The sequence below is a fragment of the Leptonychotes weddellii genome, chromosome 13 (assembly GCF_054177405.1).
Source record: "Leptonychotes weddellii isolate Sample4059 chromosome 13, ASM5417740v2, whole genome shotgun sequence".
NCBI classification, from domain to species: Eukaryota; Metazoa; Chordata; class Mammalia; order Carnivora; family Phocidae; genus Leptonychotes; species Leptonychotes weddellii.
In genome coordinates this window covers 50,084,396-50,097,582 of record NC_138381.1, presented here as the reverse complement: position 1 = coordinate 50,097,582, position 13,187 = coordinate 50,084,396, and the positions used below count along the sequence as shown (strand labels likewise).

General features: G+C 50.5%; 1 protein-coding gene across 1 annotated transcript; it reads left to right on the top strand.

Moving 5' to 3' along the window:
- The first annotated feature begins 6,069 nt into the window (after positions 1-6,069).
- Positions 6,070-12,201, top strand: TMEM200C (transmembrane protein 200C). Its single transcript, XM_006742033.3, has 2 exons — positions 6,070-6,561; positions 9,431-12,201. Exon 2 carries the CDS (start codon positions 9,526-9,528, stop codon positions 11,425-11,427), a length of 1,902 nt encoding a protein of 633 aa, XP_006742096.2. The 5' UTR covers positions 6,070-6,561; positions 9,431-9,525; the 3' UTR covers positions 11,428-12,201.
- The last annotated feature ends 986 nt before the right edge of the window (positions 12,202-13,187 follow it).

Genomic DNA, 13,187 nt, shown 5'->3' with positions numbered 1-13,187 from the left:
TTGCTTCTTCTATTTGAGCTAAAAACCAGGCTGGTTGCCCTATGTAAGAAATGCATATTTGGGCACAGATGTTATACACCTCTGGGTTCATTACTGAAACTAACAGTTAAAAGCAGAATTCTCTCCATGTCACGCATGCATGCACACATCATGCAAAGATGGGGATGGGGTAAATTCTGGTCCCTCATCCCTAAAATGAGAGGTCTGAACTAGCACAGGGTTTCAAAGTTTGCTGTGCACACAGATCATCTGGGCATCTGGTTAAAATTCAGATTCTGATTCAGCAGGTTTGGGACGGAGCCCAAGATTTTGCATTTCTAGCAGGCTTCCAGGTGATGCTGTTGCTGCTGGTCCACAGACCACACATTGAGGAGCAAGAGCCCTGAGTACCTGGAGGCCCCTTCCTGTTGAAAGCATCATGGCAGGTCCACCAATGGCATTCTTGGCCCCTACTCCCAGAGAGGTCATGTCCATTACTGCTCACCTGTCCAACTCCGTGCCTTCACTCCATGTAGCCACTTAATCCAAATCTCTTCCAGGTCCAGGGTGGGATCCACATCTGTTAAGTATTCCTTAACTCTTCTTTTTTTTTTTCTCCCCAGTGATCATTTTCTTCTAAAGTCTTCTAGCATTAGAGATTTACTCTCTCTTGCCTAGTGTTGCTCACTGATAATTTTGGATGAAATCTAACTGAATTATAGGCTAGTAAGGCCACGTCCCCTACTTTCAAATGGTCAGCTTTTTTTTTTCAGCCTCCAGTCCTCAGTGTACATGTCACTCCTTGGTGGCCTTCCCTGAATACACAGTCTAAATGACTCTCTTCCAGCTCCTTCTGACCAGTCACAGCACCTGCTTTGAATTTCTTTGTAACACTCACCAAATTTTGAACTTGTCTCCCTTGTATGTGTATTTGCTCATTTTCTGCCCACCCCCCTCTAAGAGAGAGGGGCTTTGTTCACACTGCTCCCCACTCTATCCCCTGTGCCTAGAATGGTAACTAAACATAGTAGGTGCTCAAGAAATACCTGTTAAGTAAATAAACGCAGGAATCCAAGAGCTGGGCACACAAGCAGTGTTTCAGAAAATGCTTTGTGGATGAATCAGAGACGTGTCACCTGAGCACTGATCTTGGACTCTAATGTTTCTTTATTTTTGAAAACCACTTCCTTGTCTGTGTTTCTTCTTTCCTGCTGGGTACCCACAGCAGCTCACATCACAATTAATTCTGAAAGGAGATCAGACATGTGAGTTCCTATTAGTTCTCAGTAGGACAAGTCCGTCTCTCCATAGTGCTTGTAGATGATAAGAAATAAGAGGAGCGACCTGAGTGTGGACATTTAGGATAACTTTGGGGAACGTAGGGCAAATTTAGCCATCAGCTGTCCTTGGCTATTCCACGGATGGAGCCCCCTCTGCAAAGCCCTTTCCTAGCTCATCTTTGATCTGCTCTCAGGCCTGCCAACACACCCCAGTTTCTCATCTCCGACCTCAATTATTTTATAAGACACACACTCTAGCTTTGATAGTGTACATGGAAAATGGTAGAAAATGCAGGCTGTAGGGGAAAATGGAATGTACAAAAATGAACCCAGTTATTAGAGAAAACAACCCCAGTTGGTCTCTAATCAAGAGCCTGGTGATCTGTAATGTTAAGAATGATCGAGGCTGAAGGCAGAGTGTAGGCTGCTCTTGCCACATGGCCACCTATCCGGGACGGAGGGAGAGTCCCCCATCTGATGGGTTCTACTGAATGCTCTGTAGACTTTTCATCATTTTCTTTCCTGTGTAGTGATAGCTTTTGGGCTTGAACTCTTTGACACCTTTCAGAAACACAAGAAACAGGCTTGATCATGACCTTGACGCTAGCATGAGTTTACCCTGTTTCCAAACTGAAGTTCTTGAAAGTGCTGCTGAGTTCTGTGTCTCAGAGGTTCACCTGTGGGCCTCCAGGGAGTGGATGGGGAGGCAAGCGCCCGTCCCTCTGGCAGGGCGGGTTTCCATGCGCAAGGGCTAGAAACAGGAACCGTGGAATCTCGAACTGTGAGAAAACCCCAGGCCAAGAGCAGCCTGGCTGTGGAAAAGCTGCCCTTACACTTCCAAGTGCTCTTGATCCATCCAGGCTCTGCTCGATGTTTTTCTGCCTCTCCTGTTCCAAAGGAAATCTGGTGAGGCTTTAATGTACTGTTGCAGCTCACATTTTCTTTCAGGCTCTTTCCTCCTTCACATGTGCCATGGAAACATCTGTGAGGCTACCAAGGGATGTTGTGTTGGAGTTGCAGGTAAGACAGGAGGCCCAGTTACATCTGAATTTCAGATCAACAACAAATCGTTTTTGGGTTTATGTCCCATGCAATGTTTTTATTTGCGAAATCTATTGCCTAGTTTATTGCTTTTTTTGGTCATGCTTTTTCCTGTCATGTTGCTTCTTCCTGGCAGGGTATGAAGCCACGAGGAAAGGAGGAATTTTATGTCCTGTGTTCAACCTTGGGATAAACAGGTTCCTTCTTCTGTTGTCGAAAAAATGGCTTCAGAGTCCTTTCTGGGAGAGCCTCAAACCTTCAGGCTGAAGGATGTTCTCTTGATTGCGTTTTCACAGACTTTCAAATTTGACTGCAGAGTGACGAGTTTGATAGCGGGGTTCTCCAGCAGAGTGAGATGAAAGGGCCCTGGCCAACTGCACAGTGAGGAAAGCAGCGATGGGGAGGGTGTTTTCATCCTCCTGGACAGTGGGCTTTGGTGAGTGGCACCGGGCCTCCACCACGCGGACCGGCAGCAAAGTTCAATCACAGCAGCTGATTCCATAACCCCATTCCAGAGAGATTAAGTGCGAGTACGGTCCCAAGTGGATCCTGATGAATAGGAATAGGATGGGAGAGTGATGAAAACAAGCTGGGAGAGGATCTTAAGACTAACAAGGTTGAAAGCTAAATTTAATGAGCCTTTACCGCGTGCTAGGCATTAATTTACAGGAACTTTGTTTATCCTCACAAGAATGCCATGAGGTAGGGATTAGTGTCATTGTCCCAATTACAGATGAGGAAACTGAGGCAGGCAAGATTAAGTCATTTACTTACTTAAATGAAGTAGTTAGTTAGTGGAGGATACAAACTGGGTTCCAGAACCCACTAAACTAAACTACCTCTGGTTCTGTAGCCCAAGCAATCTGTGACAGTGGGGCTTGCAGAGAGGTTGGCATTGCTGAACTGTTGAGGTAAGCCAACCCTTTCCACCTGCAGGCTCCTGGAGACCCAGAGGGGTCTCAGTGGACCCATGGCCGGCCAGCGGCTCCCCCTCGGCAGTGCTGGGAGCCCAGGCCGGGGAGCCAGGCCACATTGATGAAATGATCAGGGGAAGCAAATGAGTTGTGAATAATTTATGAAACTGAAAAAAATTACATAAGGATTGTTTTTAAGAAAGAGCAAATGAAAGGTTTCAGGTCACAGTTTAATCCAACTAAATGAAGCTCATCTTTTTCCTCTTCTTTTTTTTCCCCAAGCCTTCATTGCTCTCTGACTACAACATGTTCCAAATGTTGTCCTGAGCTCCAAGTTCTTGAGACACTAATGAATGATCACGATTAGGTAGTCTTAGCCCTTTGGTCCTTAGCAGGGACTTAGTATCCCACAATCCCAGAAATCATCCCAACTGAAATGGCCAGTGGAATCAGAAGGAAAATAACTCGGGGGGGGGGGCAAATAAAATAACTCTACGTAACTCAGAAACCCCTAGGAATGTATGTTGATACTCTATTATTACAGAGAGGATAAAGGACTCCTCTGGAAACAGATGGGATCTGTCTGATTTCCTCTGATACCCTGAGCTAAAAACAGAGAAAATTACTGAAGGTGGTAACACTCAGGTTAAATAGAACAGCTCAGAGTTCCAAAGAGCTCAGTTTGGAAGGAAGCCTCTAAGTAATAAACCATAAATCTTATTGTAGTCATCAACATCAAAAAAACAAAAAACAAAAAAACTAGCTATGTCCAAGCCCTGTTTATCTAGAAAAGGATTCTTTTCTTCTCCAGATCCCTCAAGTGAGTTTTAAATGTGCAAACAATGAATATAATTTATGCAGAAATTAGAAACTGTTAATGACTTAATCCCTCTAAAATCCTAATGAAGTTCTGCAATATTATTCTCTTTATACAGATTGGCAAACAGAGGCCCACAAAGGAGAGGAGGTACCACCCATGGCCCCTGGCAGCCAGCTGTGTAAAGAAATGAGATCTCAGATCCGGTCTCTGTACAAAACACCAGATTATTATTGAGATTCAAGAAATCTGGAAGTTTGGAGCCAAAAACCTTTACAGATGACAGCTAGACCTAGTTATTTCTCCTTTGCAGTGATTTCTCTAAAAGGAAATAATCTGATGTGGAATTTAAAACTTTCCCTTTAAATGGCTTGTTTTCTAGCATTCATAATCTGAGCAGGAATAGAGAAGTGGAAAGAGGTGGGTTCTGAACACCCTGATCATCACCCAGATTCACTATTTGCTTGAAAAGGGTGACAGGGGTCACTTTGCAAACAGGCAGGTGCAGAGTTTCCTTTTAGGAAACATTTCTCCTTCATCCCCTCCCATCTCCCCACCATCTCCAACCCCACCTCATATAACATGGCCCACATTTATATCACTGCATCTGTAAATGTTTGTGTCCTTATTGTTCTTTTTGAAAAGTGTATGCTTGAGCTTTAAACACAAGTGAAGGATGTGTGTGTTAGGGAGGAACAATCTTGTAACTGGAACTGTGGCCAGCAAAGCCCTCCTGTGGGGATTCTGTGGATCCTTAAACAGCAAAACTCAGCATAGACAACACCCACTCCACCCCACCATCATAAGATTTCTGTCTGCACCCCAAAGTTCAGACAGCGCTTGTTTCGTCTGCTCTTCTCTTGCTTTCTTCCTGAATCCTGGCTGCCTCACTTCAGTAGATAATTAAAATCTTTCTTACTTTCTCAATACTCCGTGGGGAAATTCCACTTTGAAATTCTCTTTTCCCTGTCATTTTTACTTTACAGTTGAGAGGACAGGGATGAGCTAGGAAACAGGCTATCTCTCTCTCTCTACCTCTCGCATTTTTAAAATGACGTAGGGACTTTGGACATCCTCCCTACCCCCACCTCCCCGTCTTTGATCCTAACCCGATTCCCGGAGAATTATACTTTTCCTTTTAATGCTTGCTGATTACCGCACGGGGTGGGAGCAAGAGGGGCTGCCCAAGGAAGCGCCCCGGAACCGATTCTAATCTCCGCTGAGCCCCAGCTGCCCCGAGTGCCGGGGAGACGCGGCGGTCCCGAGGAGGCCGGTCACAAAGCCCGGCTCCGCTGGGGCGCGAGGGCATCACACACTGGCTGCCCCGGGGCCCGCGGTGCGCTCAGCGCGGCGGGGGCGCCTCCACTCAGCCGGCCCGAGTTCGCTGGGGGACAACTTACTGTGCTCGCTGTACGTCCACACCGCAAACTCCCAAGTGGGAGGGGGAGAAACAGCCCAGGCTGTCGTGTCCGAGAGTGGAGGCAACAAAAGAGGAGAGGGAAGAGGGAGGAAAGGAGGGCGGGAGGGCGGGAGACGCGGACACTAACCCCCTCTCGCGCCCCAGAGCGCCCTTCGGACGCTGGCGAAGAGACCCTCCGGGAGTGACGGCCCTTCCTTTGGGCGCCCTCCGGCCCGCTGCTCAGACAGGTAGTTAGTTGGAGGGAAAAGAACAAAGCTCCCAGCCAAGGCGGGCGGTGGTCCGGGGCGCCCCGGGGGCGGGGAAGGCAGAGGCCAAGGTGGCGCGCTCCCAGCGCTCCCCGCCGGCGTCCCCCGCCCCACGCCCCTCACCTCGCGCCCCTCGCGGTCTTCACCCCCCACCCCCCCACCCCGCTCCGCCACACTCCGCCTCCCCTCGCGCCTCCTGGTCCTCTGGGAAGCGGTTCCCCCCGAAGGCACCGGCGGCGGGCTGCGGAGGAAGTGGGGGGAGCGCGGGGAGGCCGGCGCGGAGTCGGGGGGGGGGGTGGAGCAGTGCCTGGGAGGAGGCGGGGGGCGGGTGGGCCCGTGGGCCCCCGAGCAGCAGAGTCGGGCCGGGTACCGACTGCCATCCTGCCGCAATTTCCCTGTGTCATGGCTCCAGTCTCTTAGCAACAGCCGCGAGTCCGGCCGCCCAGAGCCGCGCCAGCCGCCGCCGCCGCCGCCGCGGGCTCAACTCCACTCGGCGGAGCCCGGCGCGCCGCAGCCACACAAAAGAGGCGCTGGGGCCCGCCCGGGAGCGCCGCGGCAGGGCTCGCGGGGAGGCGCAGGAGGAGCGGCGGGGGGGGAGGACGGCTCCGAGGCAGGATGCGGGCTGCGGAAGACCTGACACTTCTTGGAAACTCTTGGAAATGGCTCCCGCCACGGCAGCGGAGGGGGCTGCGAACCTGGGGCGGGCGCTCGCCCCCGCTGGGCTGCTGAGCCGCGCTCGGCTGGTGGGCCCCGAGGCTCTGTATCTGCGCCTCGCCGTCGGCTCGGGCTGAAAAAGTTTCTCCATGGTTCCTTTGTGTCGCCCGAGCGCCCGTTCGCCGGCCCGGAGCTGCCCCAGCCTTCCCGGGTAAGTGAGCGATATTGTTTGGTTATAGTGCTGCCATTTTGAGCAATTCTGTGAGTCCCTCGGCCCCCGAGCTGCCCTTCCCCACCCCTGCGGCCCGGAGCCCCGGTGCCCCGGGCTGCTGTTCCGGGAGAGTCGTTTTCCTGGGCGGGCTGCACGGGATGCGCTGCCCAGAAAAAGCGAGCTCAGGATTGCCCTCACTTCGCTCCTGCCTGTGTTCTTTCTAGAGGTGGACTCCCAGCGGCTGCACTCATGTGACTCCAACATAAATAAGCAGACCAAATAGCAGGGCAAGGGGTTCGCTGTCCTGCCCATTAGGGAGTGCGGGTCGAGGATCTGGATTGAGCCCCGGCAGGGCAGGGCGCTCCCAGCCTATGGGCTGGGAGCCTCAGACGCCGAGAGGGGCTTAATCCATCTTGAGCCGAGAACTTGAATGTCTCTCTTGGAAGCAGTTGTATTTTTAGACATCCCTCCTTTGCTTCCCCATCCTCCATTCCTTAACCGCGGAAAGACCAGAATCAGGCAGTAAATTGCGAGGTCAGCCAACCTCGACTGCTAAGTTTGTTTCCCTTCATTATGTATGAAGAAAAGCCTCGAAGGTGGGTCTTCCTTACCATCTGACTTTTGTCAGTATTTCACGTCAGATGGCAATACATTATAAAGGAGTTCAGCCTTCAAGGGAGCTGAAGGAATAATAAACTAGGGAGTTAATTACTAGCTATTAAACTAATTTTAAAGATCTGTAAACGATTGTTGAAATCCATTCCAATTTTCCTTACATTCTGTCTGCCAAGAGCCAAAGCTGCCTTACTAAGGAGAAATGCATGTGGGTACCTTCTTTCCCAAAGATGCTCGGCATCGTGGAGCACCTTATCAGTGCCCAACAAAATGTTAGCCCTTCTCTCTTCTGGGAGAGCCACCCTGCCAACTGAGTCTGGGTTTCTTTCTAAAATGTCTGGATCCTGAATCCTTAAAATAACTGCAGATCTCCAGATTATTGCATTAAAGATGCTGCAGTCTAGGGATCACTTAAAACAGCAGTGTCTATGTTACAACTACACAATAAATGTGCTTATTTTGGGGGGTGACAGATGAACAGTAGCTACTCTTTTTTTTTTTTTTTTTACAATCTGTTTGTACTTACTGGTGCAGCCTCTTCTTAAAACAAAATTTTAAAGGCTTCTAGATGTATTCTCTCTACTAACTCCTCTCTAACCTACCTAGTATTTCTCTCTACTGAAAACCAACTAAGTTCCAAGGAGACATTGATTTGCAAACATTGTAAAGAGCTGATTACGGTTTGCTTTTCCACTGCTTTTCCACCAGTGGAGAAAAGATTCTGCCTGTATTGATATAATGGAGGGGATCAAGGGCCAAAGCTCTTTACCCAGGCACCAATTAAAAGCAAAATTCTTCCTAAGTAATCCCACATTTTCAAAGGGTAATTTATTCTAAAACATGAATTATTTCATAAAGGATAAAATACCAAAAGGCTTCTGAGTGATATCTGAACCTTTCAAATTCATACAATGCCCTTAATTTTAGCATCTCTATTATAGGAGGGAACACAACCAATGGAACAGAAAATGTTTTACTCTGGGGATCCAGGAGGATTGAAATTTTTAGAAGCTCACAGATATCCACAAAGACACATCTGTGCATTTACCTACCAGGCTTTATTATAAACTACTAAACTTCCTATAGGATAGTGCATTGATTGTTGCCACCTTCCCTTCTTAAAAATGACCTCATGAGAGAAAGATGAAGAAAACAAGCTCTCACTTAGGGGAGATGTCATTCTACAAATCATCATTATTATGTGGACTGCTATACCTAGTTAATTGCCTTCTCATTTGAATATTAGGATTCTGAACAGTGCTGTTGGCACATTAATAAGGGGTCAGAAAGCTATTATGGCAGAGTGGTTGGTCTTTTTTTTTTTCTTTTTAAGATTGTAATTTTCCCACAGTAGGAAAAAAAAAAATCTTTCTCCTAGAGATTCTAGGGGACTTCTCAAAGTCCCTGATGAGATTTAGCAGGATACCTTTAAGGGAGTTCCTCTGAGGGAGGAGAGGAGGCCAGAAGGAAGAGCTCAGTTACATAACCAGTTACCTAAAACTAAATATTCCACCCCAAGAAGCTGTCCAGATGTTGCAAGAAGAGATGAGGAAAATGCTGCTTGCCTTTAGCTGCAGGGACAGTAATAGGTCAGAGACAACTTTGTGAAGGGATTTATTGTCAGAAGACTGACGTAGTTCTGGTGTTCTCCCCGAAATGAACTCCCTATTAATTTTCTGCAGTAAATAAGCCGTCTGCCTGCCAGTATGTGACCTTTATTTTTCATCCAGTGATGAAAATTGCTTTTGTCTTTATAAAATAGTAACTTTTGTGACTGTTTTAGTGACTAAACATTGACAAATTCCTCTGCTTAGAGACTTGAACCTCCTGTACAGCTCCCTTGGGCAATCTTCTGATTCCCATAGGACAAAGGGAAAGGCTTTTGCCAGGGAAATCCTCAACCACCACTTTGAGTCCCCACATTTGGTTCCTACTAACGGTCAGCACTCCTTCAGCTGCCAGCTGGGAAGGTTTGAAATGAGCGATGCTGGAATATCACCTACAGAGTGTGTGGGAAGGGGGTTGGGGCGGGGGGAGAAGGCGTTCTCTCAAATTGTTTTATCACCTATCAATGACTGCAACAGCGTTTCTCAAGCCCTAATCCATCTACCCCACCCCCTGGCCCCTACATCCGGCGGCACCTCGCTTAGTGGGTAGCCCCGGGGTGGGGGGTACACATGTGGTGGGACCTGGAAGCGTGGGATGTTGCTGCAGCCAAGCCTGTACCCTCTGACTGTCTTCCTCTGCTTTGCAGCAGGAGGAGGTGGCGGAGCAGCTAGTGGGCAGCCGGCGCCCCCACTTACACAAGCCTCTGCCACAGAGACTAGCCCCGCACGGCACCGGCTCACCATGATCGCCACCGGTGGCCTCCTGAGGATTTCCGCCAGAAAGCAGGATCCCCTCCGCCCCCCAACCCAGGTCCCCAAGCGCAAGCGGAAAGCCAAGAAAAGGCGCAAGAACGATGTAGTGGTGGTGAAAGGCAAGCTAAAGCTGTGCTCCATCTCGGGGCTCATTGCCCTCTGCGGGATCCTGGTGCTGCTGGTGGGCATAGCCATGGCGGTGGTGGGCTACTGGCCCAAGGCCAACGGGACCAACAGGGAAGGGGGTAAGCAGCTGCCGGCCGCAGGCAGCGGCCACCGCGTCCCGACCACGGCCAATAGCGGCGGCAGTGGCAGCAAAAACCGGTCCAGGAGCCACCTGGGGACTCCGGGGGGTGTCAACTCTAGTTTGATGGGCGCGCCCCGGAGCACACCTCCAGCGCGGCCCGCCGGCCCTTCGTCCTCTTCCACGTCTGTGGGTTTCTTCTTCCGCATCTTCTCCGGATACCTGCACTCTGACAAACTCAAGGTCTTCGGGCCCCTCATCATGGGCATCGGCATCTTCCTCTTCATCTGCGCCAACGCGGTGCTCCACGAGAACCGAGACAAGAAGACCAAGATCATCAACCTGCGGGACCTCTACTCCACCGTCATCGACGTGCACAGCCTCCGCGCCAAAGACCTGGCGGCTGCAGCGGCTGCGGCGGCCGCCGCCGCCTCCTCGTCTTCCGCCCCCGCCTCGGCGCCCCCCGGAGCCCCGCCGCTCAACGGCTTCCTCAGCTACGTGCAGTCGCGGGGCCTGGAGCTGAAGCCCGGGAGCTGCGGCGGCAGCGCGGGGGACGCCTTCGGGGCGGCGGTGCTGGCCAGGGGCTCGTGGCCCCACCCCGCCGTGCTGGGCGGGGGCGGCGGCAGGGCCAAGGGCGCCGCGTCCCCGCCCGACCTGGTCTCGTCCCCGCGCTGCTCGCGGGAGCCCCCGAAGCTGGCGGAGGCCGTGTACAGCATCTACCGCGAGCGCTCGGGCGTGGCCAGCCGTCGCCGGGCCGCCGCCGCTGCCGCCGCCGCTGTGGCCGCTGCCGCCGCCGCCACCACCGCGGTCGCCAGCAGCAGCAGCAGCCCGGCGCCCTGCAGCCCACCCGAGAGCTGGGGGCGCCAGAGCACCGCCAGCTCCCTCGTGGGCTCCTCGCTGAGCGCCTTCGCGCTACTACCCTTGCAAGGGGACCGCGACGGGGACGGGGATGGGGACGCGGAGGGCGCGAGCTGCAGCTGGCAGAGGCCGCCTGGGGAACGTGGCTCCCGGGAGATCCCGCGGGGCGAGCTCGACCTGAGCTTGACCGACCTCCGCGGTGCCCCGGGCGGCTCGCGCTGGGCGCCCCGCGAGCTGGAGGAGCCCGAGGGCGCAGCGGCGGCGCGCACCGCCAGGGGGCAGGGTGGCCGCCTGCCCAGGACCGGCAGGTACGCGGCCCTGCGGCGCCGCAGCACCAGCGGGCTCCCGGACTACCGGGCGCCACCGTCCCCCGAGCCCCCACCCTCTCCGCGCAGCGCGGAGCTGGACTCGAGCCTTCTGGCCAAAGCTGCCTCCCCCTCCCCGCCCCTGCGGCTGGAGGACTCACCCCCAGCCAGGCCGGACTCGCCGAGCTCCCAGTCGAATGACCCATCCTGCTGCAATAAGGGCTACACCCCGCTGCGGGAGGCTGGCACCTCTTTGGAGTCGGTTGTGGAAACAGTAGCCCGTGAAAGGCCAGACTGTGAGGCCGCCACGGCCCCGGGGGGGCAGCAGAGCCCCCCGGAGGATCCCAGCCAAGGGTCACCACCCGCGGCCCGGCCACCTCAGCTGGTGCAGAGGCAGTTTACAAACAAGGAGAAACTCTTCATGATTTCCCGGTCTCACGCAATAGGGGTAGAGGATGGAGAACTGGAAAGTACTGGCATTTAGGAAAAGAAGGAGCGAGAGGGGGCAAAAGAGTCAGAGATTTGGGGAAATGCCCATTTGAATCGGTGAATTTAACATTTCCCTATTTCCTTGTGGACTTACCGGAGGAAATCATCCAATACCCAAAGAGCTGCAGAATGTTATCCTTGAATTGCGTTCACAAGATTCCTGTAGATAACTCCAAGCAATTTTTTTTTAAAAGCAAACTAGTCTTTTATGTCCGATGGTGATTGTATGTTCCATGAAAACCAAATGTATTAAAAGGTCAGCAATCTAATTCATTAGATAAAATTCTCTTAATTTTCTTAGGATCAAAATAATATATTTTTTTGACATTAACTGTGCACTTTACTCCAACTTTTTTCTCCCCCTCATTTCCCTAACCCTGTTCTCTGCTGCTGGTTTTGTCCATAGCTGCTTGTGAATGACAAGCTTTCCTTCTCCTGTGCTTTTGTGGAGCATAGAAGGGTTTGTCGAAGTTCTTTGAGAACTGACCTTACTAAATGAAGTCAAAGCCAGAAGCAAAGAGTATGTCAGGAAAGAGCACTTTCCTTGCCCTGCCCTACTCTGCTCCAACAGCTCAAAGGCCTCTTTATTTTTTAAAAGGGTATTTACATTTTGCTACTAGGGGATCTAATGGAGGAGGGGATGGGCATCATCTACATGGATTGTTACATTCCTAAGTTCACTATATCAAGTTACACAATACTTTATTGAGTATTATCACACCTGTATTGCATATAGCATTATTAAAATCTTTTTTAATAAAAGAAGTTTCCAAACAAACAGTTAAACATAATATCGCTTCATTTTGCCTTGGAACTAATGCTTCTAATACACATTAAACATTTAACAGTTCAGCTGGTAAATCTAAAATATTTTGCTATGACACTGTACTATGATTGTAGCTATCCTCCCCCAAAGTGCTCAGTGCTATCGTGACTCCATCCATTTCCAGTATATTTTTAACTTTTAAATATAGGGTAGTATTGAACATTTGGGAGTTTCTCTTTCAAATAGAATGAAACATTAAATAAATAGTAATTTTCTATAATACTTCTAAGTTTACCTCAAAGTATTAATTTACAGAGCACCAGGCTTAATGGCCCCTTTTCATCCTCTTGGATTTGACTTACTTGGTTTTGATTTTAAGTTCATGATCTTGAATCCATGGCCTACGTAGGCTAAAAAGGTAATGTTTTAATAATTTGGTACATTGTTTACACTTGGTTTTATTAAAAGTCAATTATTAATTACTCTTCAAGAACAGTAAACGATGTACCTTTCTGATGCCCTCTTCTTTTGAATGTGAGGACTTAGAAGTCAGGAGTGGTATTACTTTCTTTTGACCATTTGGGCATGAGACTATCATTGTAGGAGGCTCAAATACTGATTTTATTTTATTTTATTTATTTTTTAAAGATTTTATTTATTTATTTGACAGAGAGAGAGATAGCGAGAGCAGGAACACAAGCAGGGGGAGTGAGAGAGGGAGAAGCAGGCTTCCCGCTGAGCAGGGAGCCCGATGTGGGACCCGATCCCAGGACCCTGGGATCATGACCTGAGCCGAAGGCAGACGCTTAACAACTGAGCCACCCAGGCGCCCTCAAATACTGATTTTAAAGGAAAATGAGCCAAAGATGTGGTTATGTTAGTCCCCATGGGTGAAGCAATGGGTCTAGGGGAAAGAGTACAGATTCAGGAGTGAGACTAGACCCCCAGCTCTCAGCATTTGCTAGCTGTATAACTTTGAACAGTCACAA